General features: G+C 40.0%; 1 protein-coding gene and 1 non-coding gene across 2 annotated transcripts in view; one reads left to right on the forward strand and one right to left on the reverse strand.

The window, feature by feature from the left end:
- Window positions 1–1,749: 1,749 nt before the first annotated feature.
- Window positions 1,750–20,516, reverse strand: part of LOC148350383 (kinesin-like protein KIF2A) — a 34,881-nt gene continuing 16,114 nt past the window's right edge. The window contains exons 10-21 of the mRNA XM_088355977.1: window positions 18,196–18,286; window positions 18,071–18,134; window positions 16,469–16,560; window positions 16,251–16,393; window positions 14,285–14,489; window positions 14,115–14,225; window positions 10,702–10,769; window positions 10,553–10,630; window positions 9,237–9,381; window positions 9,067–9,168; window positions 7,223–7,358; window positions 1,750–3,176 (exon numbers count right to left, since the gene is read on the reverse strand). Coding sequence (XP_088212103.1) covers window positions 3,091–3,176; window positions 7,223–7,358; window positions 9,067–9,168; window positions 9,237–9,381; window positions 10,553–10,630; window positions 10,702–10,769; window positions 14,115–14,225; window positions 14,285–14,489; window positions 16,251–16,393; window positions 16,469–16,560; window positions 18,071–18,134; window positions 18,196–18,286 — 1,321 coding nt within the window. The 3' untranslated portion in view covers window positions 1,750–3,090. The remainder of the gene's footprint in view (window positions 3,177–7,222; window positions 7,359–9,066; window positions 9,169–9,236; window positions 9,382–10,552; window positions 10,631–10,701; window positions 10,770–14,114; window positions 14,226–14,284; window positions 14,490–16,250; window positions 16,394–16,468; window positions 16,561–18,070; window positions 18,135–18,195; window positions 18,287–20,516) is intronic.
- trnat-ugu (transfer RNA threonine (anticodon UGU)) lies at window positions 5,122–5,194 on the forward strand. Its single transcript has one exon. It is a non-coding gene; the product is annotated as a tRNA-Thr (tRNA).

Below are 20,516 nucleotides of genomic sequence, written 5' to 3' on the forward strand. Positions count from 1 at the left end.
TTCGATTCGGGGTCAGATTGTTGTATAGCGGGGGGATACAAACCTATTATTAGCAACTCACATAAAATCAATTTAAAAAAAACAAAATAATGTATAGAAAGTACTACATAACATAGATAAAACTCCTTTTTAGCATTTCTTGATAATTGCAAGCTTCGTTTCCATGGTTATCATGTTTTGCTTCTCCCTTTAGCGTCACTGTAAATTTCAGTACCTGAGCAAGTGGACACAGTGCAAAAAAAATGACAGTATTGTTTCACACTGACTGGGGGTATTGATGAACCACACAAGAGTCCGAACTGAATGGAGAGAGAGAAAGTCATTGTGGGAGGGAGTTCAACCAATGGCATATCGGCATTTTCATGATACCGTGACGCAAAGTGATAGCAGACCAGCATTTTATATGACGTCGACCAATATATACCACAAAGTTGGAATTTTTGGGAACATGTATCAATTTGTTGTTGATGATAGTGAATGATTGATAGTTGATTAGTTGGAATAGGCCATAAAGAGGGGCCGGATGAATGTCATATTCCACACCTTAAAGGGAAAACGTGTGGTGGCGCTGTGAGAGGTCACCCAGCATCCACCCCGAAGAAAAAATCCAGCTTCTACTTCCTAGTTTGTGTGTAATGTAAACACACTGCACTGTATCTCTAGCACGCTAAGAACTTTGACATTTTCATTTGTTTAGTATTGCATGCATCCATTCAATATGGTTGGTGTGAAGTGTAAAGAAGAGAGGAGCCGTTTCTTTTGAAACAAAAGTGGAATAAGAAAGCTTGATGCGGTTGAGAAAATGGTCGGAACCCTTTTTTTCGTCCACTTTTTACCACGGAGGAGGACCTCTTGGAGCGCATCTTCCAAAAGTAAGTTCAACTCAACTTTATTTATCCTTATAGAGCATATTATTTTGTGAAATGTTTATTTTTAGTACAAAACAATGCAGGTTACCTATACAAGCCTTAAACATATCAACCTTAAACATACAAAATATAGCACTGAAGCAACTTACGAACAAATTCAACTTACGAACGATTGTTCGTAAGTAGGGCAGCGTCTGTATATTTGCCATCTAACTACATGTTAGTCTATGTCGGGTCTAAAGCGACCGCTTACGTGTGGGAGAGCTAAAAAATATTGACTAATCGTAGAAGGAAATTCAGGCAAAAACTTTTTGGGTTTCTTTTCAATTGCAATTGGAGAAAGAGAAAGAAGGTCAGATCAGCCCACTAGCCCATCTCTTTCTGACCCTCCCCCCTTTTTCCTCTGTGTTTTATTGAAGTCACAATGGTGGAAAAGTACTGAGACAAAGAAGGAAAAACGACCATCCCCCTGGACAGCCGTAGGGGTTTTGTGAAACAAAGACAGGAAGACTATGAGAAGCCAAAAGGGGCCCATTCAGCTGATTAGACATACACACTTTTGAGCAAATACGTGTAAGCCTACTTTACAGTCTATATTTGGAATGGTAACATGACCTGAAAATACGTAACGTAAACATCTTGGGCATTCTGCAGCCAAAGGCGTGGACGCTAAAATCCCCACGCGGTGGGCGCTAGGTATGCGGGGGACTTTAACAAGAGGTCATTACAATCAGTTAATTTCTATGACTTAAACTGAGTGAGTGTCCTACATCGATGGGATACCTTTGAATGCCTTTTCGTATGTCATCTACATCACTGGTGGTCCAGTGGTTTCCGCCGTGACCCGGGTTCGATTCTGAACACATGACAATAAAGTCACTTGAGTTCAACCACAGCTTACAGCTCTTTTTAATTGTTATTTTTTTACAGTAGTGTTACAAGTACAGCAGATAAGGTTCACTGAGTGAGAAACTTTGATTACAGCGACCCCAAAAGGCCGTTTGATGCAGTGCTCATCGATGTACCGACGAAGATCAATGTATTCGGTGGCTTTTGATTATACTCAATTCATCCCCCGACACACACTTCTTATAAAATACACTATAAAACCTGTCCCGTTTTTTGCTACACAGGCAATCGTTTGGGACATTTTTAATCTAGTTTTTCAATTTTTTTATGTAACTCTTTTTACCGTATTTATCAGTGTATAACACGCTTTTTTTTACCCAAAAGAGAATTAAAAGTTTGGGTGCACGTTATATGCTGTTTTACGGTATTTGTGCAATGATTGATCCAAAAAGAGGGAATTGGACCTGTGTCGATGAATTCTTTCCATTGGACCAACAATGATATAGAGGAGAAAGAAGTTCGATGATCACACTATTTTTTTTGTCACAGTACCAGAGACAAATGTTAGAGAATGGGAAAAATTAGAAGAACTCTTTGGTGTATCTGATGATGAATCGGACTTTGAACGACATTTAATAAATACATTGTGAATTTTATGTTGGTATTGTATTTATAGTTTACGTTGTCATTTAATTATTTTAACTATGGCTACACATATTCAACAACGTTTGTCACTTGGAATAGAAAAGAAGAAAATAATTGAATTTATTGTCATCGTAACATGTGAAATGAACAACCAAAATAACATTCGTCTCTGGTACCATGAGTAGAAATAGTGTGACGAGATAAAAGGCAATGCCATCGATACCACTTATGGTCCTGTGGTTAGGATTTGTCCCTCTCACCACCGTGGCCCGGGTTCTTTTACTGTTGCATCCAACCGCAAAATTTGGACTGAGAAAAAGTGAAAAAAAAATATGTATACCGATTTTTAATCAAAATTAAAGGATACGGGTTATACGCTAATAAATACGGTAGGCCATTTCCCCCCCAACTCAAAATTTGACCTTGTGATTGACGTCTACGGCAGTCAATGGCAGTGAATTAGGTAAGATTTGTATTTATTCTTCAACAAAATGGTGTTAAATGGGACTGTTTCACATTTCCTGGAGACAAAACAAACCTGCGGTATAAAGTTGGCTCATTAGTTGACCTCAAATAAGACTCTATGACTTGTAAACAATAAATAAATAAATAAAAAAGAATGTACTACCAACCAGGAGATGGAAACAGGTGGATGAGGATGAGAAAGAAGAGATGAAACACAAACGAGTTGAATTCTTTTCCGATATCTCCGCGTGTGTTTTTGTGTTTAAAGTGCACGAGGCCTCTTGGGGGTGATTTGTTGGCTAGCTTGTTCCTCTTCTTGCAGTGCACAACGGAAGGATTTGACTTTATCTGGAACGAGAAGGAAAAAAAAAAGTCAGAGCTGCCTGACACGGAAAAATGCAGGGATCAGATCTTAACCCAGAGTCTGACCTGAATTTCGTCCCAATTCGGACTTAAAATGCTAAAAATAATCATTACATTCAAAAGAGTTCGTACACCTTTTTCATGGCCAAATTCAAGGACTTTTTAAGGACTTTCAGGCAATTCTACCAGTGCCATAAAATGAAGAAATCCAGCGCCGATAAAAAAAAAAAAAAAAAACGGAGTCTCAACCAATGTTCCCTGTAATTTTCCACAGGTCTGAGCGTTCACACAAAGTCGGTGAGCAACGCTTGAAACAGCAGTGAGCAACAGCAATCCTAAGTGTGGCAACTAAGTCATTATCAAACAGGTCCAAAACTTGACATCACGTTACATTTTGCTGAGTTTCCGGCAATGCAAAATTATTTATCACTTCTGAATGAATTGACTAAAGTACTATTGCAATGGTTGTACGGCCTTTTCTTCTTTTTCCCTGTTTTTTTTTTATTCGTTTAAAAAAATCTCAATGTGTTTATTTTTTCCTAACTGTTACTTTTTTCTTTTTGTTCTCTATTTACCTTTTTTACTTTGTTTCTTTCTTTTGTTCTGTCTTTTTCTGAATTTTTCCTTTTTTCTCTTCCTTTTGTTTATTTTTTTTTCAGCTTTTCGCCACTTTTTTATTTTGGTATTTTTTCCTTTTTTGTTCTATTTACCCACCTTCCTTTAAGTCATTTTTTGCACAAGTTTACAAAATATTTGGTCGTGTAGGGATTAAAGAAGCAAAAACAACCCGAAGAGCCGTTTGGGGCCCGAAAGAGCCAATTCTCTTTAGTGAGCCGAGCCGAAGAAGCCGGTTCTCGAAAAACTCTACCGACTTTACTCAACTTTGTTCGACTTTGAGATTGACTTCAAAATACCGCATTTAGAAAACAGCGTCAGGGGAACCCGGGTATTTTTGCCTTCATGCACTGTAAATTTGACTTAATTGGCTTCTTAATTAGCAATTTTGAGCCCTGATTTTGTGCGCTGGCTAGATTTTCTTGTGCGCTGAGAATGTGCGGGCAGTGCGCGATTGTGCACGCGCGCAGCTTAGAGGGAACATTGGTCTCAACCTAGTTTCAAACCCTAACTGTAGCCCCAATCTTATTTCGGTTTAAACCGGTTTACTGTTAACAGAAACATTCTAATACTGTTTACTTTTAGCTCATTCCAGTTCAAATCTTAAACCTGGCTCTTTTCAATGACAATCTTGAACTATTTCTTTGGTCTTTGGGGCTTGATCTTAGCTAGTGAAGGATTTTATACATTTGACTATAAAGGATTTTATACTATCGAAAACAAGTTACATTTATTGAGTGCAATGAAGATTTTCACCAAGTAGGCTATAGTTGAATGACAGGTTGCGCCGTTCCGAATGCAGAATATTTTGTCTAGTTCTGTTGATAACAGGACTCTGACGGAGGACGGCAGGCGATGTTCTGAGAACAAGGCCCTGAAGACGTAGAAACGCTCGGTGTTGTTTTGGTTAATTCCAGAAATCGCGGCGCTCTTCTCCGAGGTGGTGGAACCCGGGGGGCTTCATTGGCACGCCCGTGGGAGGAGTCGGCAGAAAGGCGTGGGCCGAGAGAAAAAAGCTAGAGGACTTCAGAGAAGGCTTGCCAGAGATGCCTACGACACTAATTCGACTAATTCGGCCATTTTCGATGGAGTACACTTAGTTAAATTAATAATGAAATTAAATATGCCGGCTATTCTTGTTCATCTTTTCCATCAAGAAACGAGCGCGCATTGTTGGGTGAATGTAGGTCGTGTTTGGTTAATGGAGTCAGATAACTAATTCGAACAATTAGGTAAACGGTACATTTTAATATTAAATTCCCGACAGTACTTAATGAGGTTGTTGTTTTCAAAAGTCTAGAGAACAATTATATCAGGCCTTGTAGCTCAGTGGTCAGAGCACTGGTCTTGTAAACCAGGGGTCATGAGTTCAATTCTCATCAAGGCCTCAGTTGATTTTAAGTAAATGTTAGGAAATCAGAATTTGCAAATGATGTCAATATGTTTATGTGATTTGATGCAACTTGTTATCAACTTTTAACGGAAAATTAAAAACTATGTACCATTAGCTCATTCTAGTTTAAGTCTTGAACCTGGCTGTTTTGAATGACAATCTTGAACTGTTACTTTGGATTCTTAGGAAAATCCTTGGTAGTTAAATGAGAGTAAAGGCTTAAACCTGGCTCTTTTCAATGACAATCTTGAACTATTTCTTTGGTTTTTGGGGCTTGAGCTTCGGTAGTTAATGAGGTTGAAATTTTCGTTTTCAAAAGTCTAACAAAAGATTATATTTTTTGTCAGACTGTGAGAACTATGGTTTTAACGGTAAATCGGTTTAAAAGCCTAACTTGCAACCCAAACCTCACCTGACTGACAACTACACCTAACCCTAGCTGTAGCCCCAACCCTGTTTCAAACCATAACCCTAACTCTATTTTGGAACCCTACATTCAGTTTAGAACCCTGACATGGAGTTCAAACTCTAGTTTCTAATCCTAAACCTACACTAGAGGTAAGATCTTGGCCGAACCCGACCCAAAATGTCAATCATTAAGCTGGGCCAATCGGGCTTCTCTCTCACCTTTTTTTTCTCCCTTTCGTGGAGGATCTACACAGCATGCACTTATTTTTACTCAAGTAATTATTTAGATAAAGAAAAATGCTTACCAAACTATCAATTTAACTTAAAATCACAAAATCCAAATAATTCTGTTTTGGGGTAAAAGGTGCGCGGCTTCCTCCTTCCACCTCCCTCACGTGAGATGTCATTTATGCTTCCTGCCAATAGCTTACAAGCTTAACAAACTTTCTTTCTGCTGAGTTTAGGCTCGATCTTACTCCTAACCTGCACCTAACTCTAGCTGTAACACTAGCCCCAACCCTATTTCAGACCCCAAATTCAGTTGAATACCTTAATAAGTAGGCTAACCCTTTGTTTGTAACTGTAGCCCAAATCCTATTTTGGAACCATAAAACAAGTTTAAGACCCTTATTTGAAAACCTAACCCAGAAACATGGCAAATATTTTAACCTTTACAAGCACTTAACCTACAATTCAAGCACTTTAAAAATGCTCAGTTTTCTTTGGTGTTTACAAAACAACCATGAATGTTTTTTTTAATGTGTTTTACTGTCTTTGATGCTTGATTATAATGAAACACTGTTTTGACTTGTCCACTTCTGAAAATCATTCTTCGGGGTTATCAAGGGGATTTTCTGGTCTTGGATGTCTTGGTTCATTTAAGATTCTCTCCCACTGACTTTTTACAAAATAAATCTACATTGATAGAAATGTACACTATGGGATATGTGTTAAAACTTGTACTTAATTGTCTGGATGAGTGCGTAATGCCCTGTCAGTGTCAGAAACCTCTGCAGACACAGAAATTTAAAGGTTTATACAGTCTTGTTTGACTTAGATTTTGTTACAAAAGACAGGCTTTACGTGTCACATGTTCACACTGCGTCCTTTGGCCACAACAGATCAGAAGTCACCTCATCACAACCTGTAATGTATTAAACTGTTGCAATGCCAAATCAAAGAATTACTTCCTGTCCCTGTCTATTATCCACCAGTCATTGTTCATACTTTTTCTCTCTGCCTCCCGCTCTCTTAAAATTGACAGGCTATATTCTTAAGGATGTACTGCTGCTTTGGTTTATGGCAAAGTTTTTAACCAGCCTCAAACTTTTCCTATCAACTCATCAAATCAGTTAATGATGGAAAATTGTTAGTCAGTGAATTCGTTACAAAAGACAGGCTTTATTTTTTTATCATTAATCACTTGTTCAACTCCCGAGTCCACACAAACAAAATTTGAAATTTCGGGTTTGCTTAATTATCTGTCCTGCAAATCAAGTTAAGTGGTCACGCTCAGGGTGGCCGGGCTTTAATACCCTTGGGCCTGGGTTGGGTTAGATTTTTTTTTAGGCCTGATCTTACCTCTAGTGGCACGTCACTCGTTTTTTATTCTTACCTCTCAACTCTGTAAGGATGTCGATCTTCTGCTCCAGGATCTGTTCCAGCTGCGTGGCGTACGACTCCACGTCATAGTCAACCTCCTCTGTCATCTCCAGCAGGACCTTCTCTTCCTCCAGGCACCGGATCGACTCCTGAAAGAAACCAAATTCAATTATAACAGTAGACCCCCGGGATACAGCAACCCCGCTATAGGACATTTTCACTTTAGGGTGTGGAATATGACATTGTTTGGGCTCCCCTTTGCAGCATTTTCCTCAACAACACATGATTTTATTTGCCTAAATATTGTGGTGTTTCTGCGTATGACGAGTTATATCTCTATGTCTTACTGCAATGAGTTGACGTCATATGAATGCTGATCTGCTTCTGGTTTCTATCATGGCATTATGAAAATACTGATATGCTTATAGGCTGAATTACTTCCCACAATGCCTTTCCACGTCTTGATTCAGTTCAGAATCCCATGTGCTTGGTCAATTTTTTTGTAATGTATTAATAGCATGGTTTGCGATTACCAGAAAATTCAAACTTCAACATATATTGGAAATATTTTATTGCTTTGTTTAGAATTTAGCACATTATTATTGTCAAAGGCCTGTTGTGTATGTTATGCCAGTTTTGATAATTGTTTTGTATTTATACAGATTCTATTATAAATCCGTTATCTTGTGAAAATTGTATTTGAATAAAAGAAATAATTTATATTTTTAGTGAATACCTAACAACTAAATTCACAATATAAACAAGCAAAACCAATACAGTAAACCCCCAGGATGAGGCGACCCTACCTTATGATGGTGTAGAAAAATACGTTTTACCGGACGCTTTTTAAGGCCTTTTGCCTACCATACAACACAGTGTCCAAAAACGTATAAATTTCAATCTTTAGACTGTTCATGCATATGACGTGACCAAGATGCCACCCAACAATCCAGAAACTCAAATATACACACAGGGATTGAAATTAAAATAAAAACAAAATATATCACAATGTAATACCTAGTAAACTTCCTTGTTCTGTCTCTGTACACTACCAATTACTCACTTTTTATTTTAAATAAATCGTTTTCTAAAAGCTGGTGTTGTTGTTAATTGGTATTCTGAAATATTCTGCCTTATCTTACTTTCATGTTTTTTTTGGGGCATTTAGATCTAGCTTGTGTTTCTAGAACGTGTAGTTGAGCCTGTGTTCGAGTAGCTCTGATGTTTTAGAATTCTGAATAACCCAGTAAACTTCCTTGTTCTGTTTCTGTATACTTTTCAATACCGATTTCAGTGATGCTAAAGGTAGAAGCAAGCACATCATAACCATTGAAACAAATCTTTAGATACGAATAAGGCTAACAAATTTCTACCCGTGGCAAACTGCATGGCTGTAACCAATCAACGATAGAGACTATGAAATCTAAGACGGTGATTAAAGCAAAGAAATCTTCTAACAGCATGAGAATCATTGCAAATAGAAGTTTTGAAATCAGTTTCATTTTTGATTTGATTTTCCCCCCCACGCTTCTGCATCCACCCGCTACTCCACTCAAGTCACATCACATCAGGGGTGAATAAAATGTCATTTTTCCTTTACATGGATATTTATTATGTTATTTAATCATATCATAAAGTATCTATCTATCTATCTATCTATCTATTTATATGCACGTACAATACACATACGTGGTATTTACTATATACTATTTTGTTGTTTTAATGGTTTTATCTGGGGTACTGGGGGTTTGGAATGCATAAGCCAATTACCATAAGTCGCTTGGCAATTTCAATGCGATTCCGACCTCAGAATGGATTGTATCCTGGAGTTCTAATGTATACAATCCAAGTTCTGACCTGGAAAACGGCCCTGTGGTCCTCCAGGACCTGCTCCTCCATCTCCACCAGCTGTGACACAGCCTCATGGAAGGTAAAGAGCTGTGGGGAAACCTCTTCCTCCTAGGGGTGAAAACGCACATGTTGGTGGACTTTGGTTTGGCTTAGAATTACACCACGTTGATGCTCACGTTCTGTTCGCAGAGTAGCTTGAGGTCGTCCCTCTGCGGTGAGCTGCCAACCCCCCACTGGGCCTCCAGGACCTCCAGCTGGTTGACGTTCTCATCTGTTAGCAAGTCCGTGACGGCTGCCTGCTCCACTGAAAGCTCCTTCGCCCTGATGGCACACCAACGGATGGTCAGATATTTATAGTATTTTTTAATTCAAGGAACGAAACTATAAGATGTGGAATGTGGAAGGACAGGGCGTGAGGAACCAAGTGTGAGCAGAGATGAGGCTGAACTTTCAGAACAGGAAGTGGCAGTGAGTTCAGTTCGGACAGGACAGGAGGATGAAGTATCATAGAAAAAGGTGTTGTATTGGTTGGTAACAATCAGTGAGGCGGGACAAGGAGAAGAAACAATAGGACAGGAAGATGAAGTAACACAGAACAAGGTGTTTTATTGGTTGGGAATAATCAGTGAGACAGGACAGGGACAAAAAATATAGGACAGGATAAAAATCGGCAAAATGGGAGGAAAAAACGCAGTGAGATTAATTGGCAATATCAAGTAGTAAAGAAGTAGGCATGTGATCAGACAGGCCGCAGTATTATTCCACAGGACAGGAAGTAGCAGGGTGAACATACGTTTTCTTTTCAGAGAGATAAGTAGCTACACTGTGTGTGATCACATAGGAAATAATGACAAGCTAAGAAAGTTATAGCAGTGAGTTATGAAAAGGAAGTAGAAATATGAAATATGATCACACAGGAGCACAATCAGACGAGTAGAAGAAGAGAGTCAGGACAGAACGTGAGAGCGTAATGTGACAGCAGTTGGTTCTGATAGGAAAGGGACCATTAGTGACAATTAGTGAGACAGGACGAGTAATAAGGCGGCACAGGAAGATGAAACAAAAACCAGGAGTGAAGACGGAGGTAGCGGTGCAGTCGGACAGGACAGGAAACGCCAAGATTTAATGAGAAGTAGCTGTGAGTGTTGATATCACGACGGAAGGAAAAACAAAGAAAGAATGCAGCAATATGATCAGACAAGACAATTAGCAGCTGTGAGATTGGGCAGGACAGGAAGTTGTAGCAAAAAGATAAAAAGTGAACAGGAAGTGGTTATTGAATTATACAGGATATGGTAAGGTCAGCAAGTAATAACAGAGGAATAGGACATGAATTAAAATGTCGTTGCACAGGACAGGAAGCAGCAAGATGAGAAAAGTAGTATCAGACATTAAGACAGGAATTAAGATACCACATGACAGTTAGTAGCCTCAATGGAAAAAATACAAGGCAAGAAGCACTAGACAGCAAAACAGGACAAGACGGTCATACTCGTAATTTGGCGAAAGGTCGGAGCGAGCGCTCTGCGAAAAGGGAATATCTGAAGGGCTGATCCCGAACTCCTTCACTCTGGAAGTACAGCGACAGAGGAAACATTCAGTCCTGTTCCTTTATACATCATTGTGGCTCGGTCTGCTCACCTGTTGGCGTACCGCAGCGTGTTCAAAGTGTTTTCACAGGACGCCATTCCGGGAGAAATGGTGGCGATCTGAAAAAAAAAAAAAAAATCCACAAGTCTAAGTAACATCAGGACAAAACTAGGGTTACAAAGATTGATTGACGTCGTCGACAAAACCAGTAATAGAAATAGTCGTCAATTAATTCTAGTGTCGCCAGACACGTTTTTGCAAAAGAGTGAGCCATCTCTGCATGGATATAATCTCTGCTGGGTTCCTCATGCGCAATAGTTTCTGCGTCGAGTGGTAACATCCAGAATGGCGGGGTCGTTATCAAGTCTACGAACCAAAACTTCTCAAGTTTGGGAGCATTTTAGCCTGGATACAGCCAATAAAAAGACTACTTGCAAAGTTTGCAAAGCAGACCTTGTGTATCATGGCGGTAGATAGGTGATGCACGAATATTCAAAAATCACGTCGGACAGTTGAACGAAGCAGAGTCTGACTCGCCTCGGTAAGATACGGTTTTGATGAAATGCATTTTACATTTTATAAAATAGAGGTTGACTTCTATGCCAGACTGTAACAAACATATTAGAAAATATAGCATGGAAACGAAAAGACTACTTGCTCGTGGCTCTTCAGACTTTGGCACTCCTTTGGTGATACATGAACATTTAAAGAGCATGTCGTACAGATGAATCCAACGGAGTCTGACTCGCCTCGGTAAAAGTTTTGATGTCGCACATTGTACATTTTGTATGTGTATATTTCATTATAAAAGAGAGCTTGAGCTTTATGCCAGACTGTGACTGATAAGCGTATTAGAAATTAAATGCATGCAGTCTGAAGAATGAATGTCAGTTGTTAAAACGTTAAAAATGCCAAAGGTCAGTTATTAAAGCAGTTTGATTTCAAACTGTTGAGAACTGTTAATGTACTTCACAAAGTGCACATAATATTTGTTCGCTGTTCAATAAATGATCAGAAAACCACGCTCGAAAAAGCCTTGATCAACTTACCAGACCTCGACTAAAAAAGTCCTCTAAGTCAAAATAAAAACTACAGACTGGTTTCATCGGATCATGATTGATTTAAATTGAGGTGTGATCAAAAATGAGCGGAAAATGTCAAGGCAAAAAGATTACAATAATTAATCAAAATAGATTAAATCCATTTCATTATTTTACACATGATTATGCTGATTTACATTTGTTTTATTTATTTTTTATAAAGTATTCATAAATATTTATCTTGTGTTATGATGAGATGTAATTTATGTGACTTAAAATGCCTCATTGGCGGCACAGTGTCTGAGTGGTTGGCGCGTCCGCGGCACAGTTCTGAGGTTATGGGATCAAATCCAGCTACCAGCCTTCCTGTGTGGAGTTTGCATGTTCTCCCCGTGCTTGCGTGGGTTTCCTCCGGTCACTAGGTTTTCCTCCCACATTCCAAAAACATGTATTTAAGGTTAATTGGGTGGTCTAAATTTTCCGTAGGTGTAAATGAGCGAGTGCCCCTGAGACTGGCCGGCAAGGAGTTCAGGGTGTCCCCTGCCCACTGCCCGAAACAGCTGGGATGGGCTCCAGCACCCCCGCTACCCTGCTGAGGTTAAGCGGCACAGAAAATGGATGGATGCAAAATGCTTCGTTGTAAAAATCAGATTACTTGACATGATTAATTTGAATAGTGTTGATTGTCAAAGAGACAGGAACAAGATAAGGCCTGGCTTGTTCCTTTCAGTTTTTTGTGTCAGTGTTTATCAAAGCTGTTGATCTTTTTTTTTTTAATTCATTAAATAAGTAAATAACTAAAAGCTGTTGATCTTGCATCAATGCATTACAGGGACCCTTACTAATTTGCGCTTCGGGTATTGCTGGTCCACTGCTTCACGGATTTGGAATTGACTAGCCTTTAGTTGTCATTGATATCAAAATACCATTCATACCAGAAGCGCTGCCTGTCCCAAGCTAAAAACATTATCAGGGACCCCTCTCACCCCCATCATGGACTGTTCACTCTGCTAGCCTCTGGGAAGAGGTACTGCAGTGTGCGGTGCAGGACCACCAGGTTCCACAATAGTCTTGTCCCCCTGGCCATTAGACTGTTAAATGGTCAATCAAACACATAGTAAATCTAACTGCTGCTAATCTGTACATCTGTTGGTTTTGTTTGACTTTTTGCACTACTGGCAGTTCTTTATAGCTAGCCACTCCTTGCACATCTGTTTCTCTGCACTATTGTACTTACAGCGTTATTGTTACAGTGTTATTGTTACTGTTTACCTGACTTGTTTACCTGACTGCCCTTTTTGCACATCTGGTTAGCTGCTCCTCTTGCACTATTTGCGCTACTGTAAAATACTATACATAGCCATAATTATTAGTATATTATTAGTACTCAATACTCCAACTCAATACAACATTTTATTTATATCTGTACATTCAAGGAAACTGTGCGGGTCAGATGTATCGACATTTCGTTCTGTATACACGTGTACTAGAATGACAATAAAGTAGATCTGAATCTGAATCTGAATGAATCATTGTAGTCAGAGAGAGCACACAGCAAGATTGTATTTGTGTATTTTAGGTGGGCGTGACTGTCTGCTTGCGCGACTGTGATAGGCTGGTTTATGCTGTCAGTCAAACACGAGAGATCAAGTCAATGTCTCTAAACCAAATTAAACTGGGAAGCATATCGACCGCTAGCTTTAAGTGGCTTGTTACATTGAAAAGTAGTCAGAAGAGCACATAGAAATAGTTATCAGAAGGGGGTGCTCTGTGAATTGGGAATCGACTGAGGCCGGCGTCAGGAAAGAAAGATAGAGCCTGCAAGTCCGGCCTTCTGTTACGGCTACGCTACCAACTCTCTTAAGCCACAAATGCCGAATCTGGCGAGTGACCAACGCCAGATCCATTACTCAAAAAAGGATGAGCTGAAGCTACAAATTGTGGGAAACGGCTACATTCAGTCAGGACGGTTGTATTGTAATCATCGTGGGCACAAGGATAAAGTCGCGGATACCCAATGCTAGCGTTCAGCTAGCCAGCCGCTCTCTAAATCGCTTTCTTACTCTGAAAGGAGAAGCCTTCCAATTTTGTTTTGATTTTTCATAATGACAATAAAGAACATTTATACAACTGCAATTCTGTTTTTAGTTGTAGATCTATGGTTGTTGTTTTGTTACAGTAATGACATCTTCTGGAGGTAAGTTTAACCCTTTGGGAGCTATCATGACGGCACTTTGCAGATTTTCACTTTTTGCGGGTGGTTCAGGGATGTATAACCTTAAAATGATGATCAGTGGAAAATAATAAAAACGTCAATCGATCAATCAATTTTTCATTGAACCCATTTGTCTTGTGGTGACTAGTCGACTATATAAATAGCAGTTAGTTGCAGCCCCACACAAAACACGGATATCTGCGTCCTACCATGCAAGTCCGAGAATTCTCTCCGATGAAGGAATCCCTGAGAACTTGGGTCAGCTTACTGGCCCGGAAGGGAGTGTGCGGTTTGTTCCGACCCAGAGCTCGGATGCACTCCTAGCCAGACACGGTAACATCAGCGTCATCCTCTCGGGTCCATATTTTGGGGACGTTACCTTCAGGGCCAGCAGGCTCTTGTTGATCTCGGCGCCCTCCAGGCGAGTTTGGCGGTCGGCGCTGGAGGTATCGGCGCCGCGTTCGTTGCCCGCGAGATCGATGAGGGAAAACTTGCCGTGCATTTTGCCGCGCCGCCGCAGGATGATCTGGAAAACGGCGTGGCTGCGCGACGAGTGGGCGTTGGCCGAGGTTTGTCCGGACGTTCTGGGAGAAAAGTTTGTGAATTTGAACAGTTGTGCTTTAAAATAATAATTTGGACCAATTCTGTACACAGGGTTTGTACACCATTTTCGTGGCCAAATCCAAGCACTTTTTAAGGACTTTCAAAGACAATTATCCATAGATCTTGACTAAATAGCAAATAAATGTGTTTTTGAGACAAATCTCTCCTTACATAGGTGTTGAACATGTGGACAACAAGAAGGGAACCCTTCATATTTATTGGCTTGTGCAATATTGAGAGCTTGCTAACTAACACACATATCTATATATCTATTTTGTCTTTTAACCACTCCAAGATTTCCTTGTTTTCTGGGTAATATCCAAGATATTTTCTTTTAATCTCCAGGCAAGATGCAATTCAAATGAAATAAATAAGAAGAAATAAAAAGACCAAAATTCAGCACTCTTTAAGATAAATTATGTGCTCACTGCTCTCGTTTGTCCCATTGATTCGATTGTTCCTGTATAAGCCATGCTCCCACCCCATGGGCTGCCTACCATTCGCCACTGGTGACCCACAAAACTAAATTTGCGCACATGAACTGACCCCCTGATTTCAATATTTTGTTTTATAGTTGTAAACACAGCTTGAATGCGAGTATATACGGTAGGGAGAATAGCAGAATATCAGTAGGGAGAAGTTACACACCCTCGTACTCTGTGTTTGGGACGGAGCCACCGTAACGATTACGTTTATAATTCACATGCAATTGGTTCAATGACTTTCAACGCCAATTTTCCAATTTCTCCGGTACCATTAAATGAAGAATGAATCATGTATTTTGCAGAGCCACAAATATATCTGGGATTTGCATCTGCGATTTTTAATTTCACATATCCATTTATCAAGACATTGATTTTCAGATGTTGAGTATATCGCCAACAGCTAGCCAGCAGCTAGCCACTCTCTTTCTTGCACGGAAGGTGGAGGCCCTCCAATTTCGTTATACTTTTCGATAATGACAATAAAAACCACTCATTTAACTGCAATTCTGTGTTTTACAGATTTATAGTTGTTAATTTGTTACAGTTGTATACTCTCAGTCAGTAAGGACGTCACCTTGAGGTAAGTTTCACCCCTGCGGACATTTTTGAAGGGTGCCACACTACTTTGCAGAATTTCACTTTTACCGGGGTGGTTCTGGTCCCCGTTCCCAGCGACAACTGAAGGAAATACTGTATTTTCAAATATATATCAATGAGAAGTTAATGAAAAAAAACATTTTGACTTCTCATGATATAAATTATTGCAAACACTATGTGTGTGTGTGTTATTTCTGAGTCAGATGGAATCTTGGTCAGTCAGGCCCTCCCATCCTGCCAAAGCACGCACTGTGAATCATAGAATCATGTTGTAACAATGACAATAAAGGCATATTCTATTCTATTCTATTCTATTCTATTCTATAGTTCACAAGGGCACACATTTATCATAGAGCTAGAGTCTTGATTGTGCACTAAAAATGCAACATATCGATGCTTTTAAATTTGGAATGTGCAAAACGTTCTGTCTACCTGCCAGGGTCTCACAAAATTCTAAGGGATAAAAGAATGAACAAATGCAATTTGATTATAAGCTGCTAAAATGTGTACATTTTTTGGGAGACCCTATATAAGTGCCTTCATCAAAATGAGAATTTTTTTTTGATTTTGGAACTCTTGTGCTTTCCATAGCCGACAACGTTAATTTAATAAATGTAGACCATTTTCTTAATGTGAGACTTCATGGGAAAGATCTCTTACCTACAACTGTTCCCCACTTCGATGAGCTTGAGGACATCTTCCGTTCCTTTAACCTCCCGCTCCTGCAGTCCCACCACCTGCACCTGCTGCTTACCGTCCTCCAGCACACGCAACTTGGCTTTGCGGTTCAGCAAGTCGAACACCTTTTTTTTTTTTAAACACACAAAAGCTTGCAATACTCCAAAGGGAAAGCTTTCGTCATAGTCATGGTGACTTGCCTTCCCACTGTAGATCTCGAAAAACGTGGCAAAGACTTGGAGGTCTAACTTCTTGTAGATTGGTTTCTTCAACATGAGGAAGACGTCTCTAGCTGCAAAGAAAACAAAAAGGATTCCTATAGATGAAGGAAAAGTTAAATTCCAAGACTTTTTAAGACCTTTTAATGCCTTTTGAAATCAAATTCAAGACCAAGTCGACAAAAAAAAACACAATTGAAAAAAAACACAACCCCCTAATCTTTGATTAAAATCGGTATAAAAATCTATTTTTTTCTCAGATCAAACCAAGGATTCAAAGTGATATCTGTAGTTGAATACATGCGGCCATGATTTTAAGTTTATTGACAAGAACACAATACCAACATAAAATTTGCAATGTATTTATTTTATGGCCTTCAAAAGTTTCCCTCATTGTGCTTTTGTGCGTTTATTTATACATTTTAGAATTACTTTTTTTCTCCAATCTCTAACATTCGTCTCTGATATGGTGACAGACAATAGTGTAATAATGAGATGAAATCCAATGCGCGTTCCCCACCAATAAATAAATGAATCGTGCCTGCACGAACTACAATAATTTTAACTAAAACGCATCACCTCAAACGCCGGATTCGCCCTAGGAATTCAAAAATCACTCTCCGCACCTCAAAATATTTTCTCCTCATATCTATTCAATTCACATAGATAGGTCACCCCTTTTTACTTCAAAACGATGAATGTGTCAATCTTTAGGGCAGCACGGCAGCGCAGTGGTTAGCGCGTGTGCGGCACAGTTCCGAGGTCGTGGGAACCTCCTGCGTGGTTTCAAATCCAGCTCCCGGCCTTACTGTGCGGAGTTTGTATGTTCTCCCCGTGCTTGCGTGGGTTTCCTCCGGGTACTCCGGTTTCCTCCCACATTCCAAAGACATGCATTTCAGGTGAATTAGCCGGTCCAAATTGTCCCTACGTGTGACTGAGCGAGTAAGTTGTCTGTCCCCGTGTGCCCTGCGATTGGCTGGCAACCAGTTCAGGGTGTCCCCTGCCCACTGCCAGATGATTGCTGGGATGGGCACCAGCACCCGGCGACCCTACTGAGGATAAGCGGTGCAGCTAATGAGATGAGATGTCAATCTTTAAATGAATTACTTTGTTTGTGGGTATGTCATTACGTTTCTGATGCTGTTGTCTGCAAATGGTTTATATTACAGCATCATTAAAACGCCAAGATGCTATTGGCTGAAATACTTTCTACGATGCCTTTCTCGTTCTTCATTCATTTCAAAGTGTTGTGTGGTTCATAAAGAATTTGCAAGTCGGCCCAAATAATACTGTATTTTTTGTACTGTATTTATTCACTCTGGGTCCGAGACTTGCAGTGATGCTAAAGGAAGAAGCAAAAACATGATACCCATGGAAACAAAGCTTGTGATGATGGAGAAATACTGAAAAATCACACAAACCACTACCCTGCCTAAATTGCATGACCATAACCATGTGGTGTGGATTAATGTCATATCCTGGGGGTCTCCTTCACTATGATACCGTACAATCCACTGGTGAATAGGTTTGCAAGGTCAAAAGTTTATAAAAAATTCAAAATATTATAAGAACAGCCCAAAATACCTGAAAGTGCGTAGATGCCTTTGGAACAGTCCTGGTTCTTCCCTGAGAAGTCCCCTCCCATAGTCTAGGAGACAATAGTTCAATGAAAACCCCCAACGCTTGTTCACAAAAATTCAAGCACTCACGTGTGTTTTCCCACTTCCCGTTTGACCGTAGGCGAAACAAGTGGCCATTCCCCGCTCGAAGATGGTCTCCACCAATGGCTGAGCGGTAAACCTGTGACGACATAAGTGGAGTTTTGATTAGCATGTAGATGAAGAAGAGATGTTATATTGTCTGTTGCCATATCAAGCTAGGGCTGCAACTGAAGACTATTTTAATAATCGACTAGTCATCGACTTTTAAGACGATTACTCGAATAATAAGATAACGATTACGCTTTTCTTAAATCTAGCATGAAGTTGAATTGTGTTAATAAACACAAGAGAAATGAGTACAATTAAAAGTACATTTTTTATTAAAGATAGTACAGATTCCAAACCAATTAGGTGCTGTGCTTGGTCAGCAGAGAGATAATCCATAAAAAAAACCTCTGTGTGAAGTATATTCAGTGGAAAACTGCAAAGTCTGTCACAAAATAATCTAGCGATTCTTTAACAACTGACATTTGTTCTTTGGACTGCATGCATTTAATTTCAAATACAATTGGCAGCCACATTCTGGCATAACGCTTAATCTGTATTTTATATAAAAATATAAAAGTCTAAAATTTACAATGCATGTCATTAAAGCTGTACTGGCTTGAATGTTACCTGAATCTAACTGAGGCAATTCAGACTTGTTTCGTTCAAGTGTCTGACGTGCTCTTTAAATGTTCGTGCGTCACTGAGCTACTGCCATGATACCCAGGGTCTGTTTTGCAAACTTTGATGGTAGTGTTTTTATTCGCCGTGTCAGGATAAAATGCTCCTAAACTTTTACGTTTTTGCACACGTAATTGATGTTGGCGTCGTCCCTTCCGTAAGTTATCCCTTGAGACGTAGACACTATGCTGCATGAGCAACTCTCAGCAGAGATTCAGGGTTTGTACACCTTTTTAATAGCAAAGTTCAAGCACTTTTTAACAACTTTCAAAGCTAATTTTTCATTTTCTACAGTACCATTACATGACGAATTCCAGTGTGCATCAGGTATTTCGCAGAGCCACAAATGTACCTGTGATTTACGTACGCAATTTATAATCTTGCGTGTGCATTTATCGAAACATGATTTTTAATCGTGACTATATTTGTGGGTTTGAACAATATGTGTGTAAGCAGTGTATTTCTGAGACAAATCTTTCCCCACATGGGTGTTGACCAAAATGTAGCTTACATTTTCAGTTGCAGTAAGTTCTTCTCATTATAATTTGCCACAGAGAAACCATACTTAAATTTCTTACATTGCCTATATTAAATGTCCATAATTTGAACATAAACATTTCATAGTGCCCTGTTTAGGAGTAGCGTGCACCTGTCCTCTTAAACACAACCCGTAGTGAGCGATGATGCCTCATAGGACAATGCCATACAAACTAATGCCAGCTGCTGTTAATCAGGAGTACACAAAAAAAAACACGGCAAGCCGATGCCCCCATCGAGCAGTGTCGGCATCCTTTTAAGCAGACTTGTTGAGAAACATGGCGACAATATTAAGAATTTAAAGGCACTTCACCCAAACTTCAAAAAAGTGTAAATCTGATCTCACTTTTCAATGAGATCAGTAGAGGGCGGCGACGCTTCACATGACAGCCCCATACTGACAAGCCACCAGAGCAGGCATGTCAGCGTCATTTTCACGCACTTTAAAAAATATATATATTGTCACGACCAGCACACAGGGTAGACCCAATCGTGTAATGTTTTCTCACAATTTTATTGAAAGAAAGAGGAAGTGCAGCGCCCGCGATCCGATGCTCACTGGACAAAGGAAGCAAGTTGCTCTCGTACTCGGATTGTGATCCGAACACGGAAGTGGATCTTCCGTAGCGAGCGATGGCGGTATCAGGGACGGAAAAACTGGCCGGTAGCCGGGACCGGGAGAGCAAGGCGTGGTCGGAAACGAGTCGTAAACCAGAACGGGAGAGTAGAAGTAGTCGGGGACAAAAAAGGTTGTAAGTCAGTATGGCAGAGCAGACAGGGTCAGGATCAAACAGGTCGTAGCCGAAGACACACTGGAGCAAAAACGGGACAGCTGGGAGTCAGGGTCGAAAAAGGCTTGCCTAGAATAAACTGAGGTTCGCAGACAGATTGATAACAGGGGATTGACAGGACCGGGTTCAAATAGTGACAGGGAGCCAATCAGATCCCGCGGCGGTTGGCGCCAAATGAGCGGGGACAGGCGAATAATCATGACAATATATATTTTATTGCGTAGTCAAGAGAGTCAGACTGCAAAGAAACATGGCAATTGCAACAATTTCAAGCACTTCACCCAAAATTCAATAATTTTCCTGGCTTTGAGAACA

This window comes from Urocampus carinirostris, chromosome 16, assembly GCF_059441175.1.
Source record: "Urocampus carinirostris isolate Australia breed hairy pipefish chromosome 16, RoL_Ucar_1.0, whole genome shotgun sequence".
NCBI classification, from domain to species: domain Eukaryota; kingdom Metazoa; phylum Chordata; class Actinopteri; order Syngnathiformes; family Syngnathidae; genus Urocampus; species Urocampus carinirostris.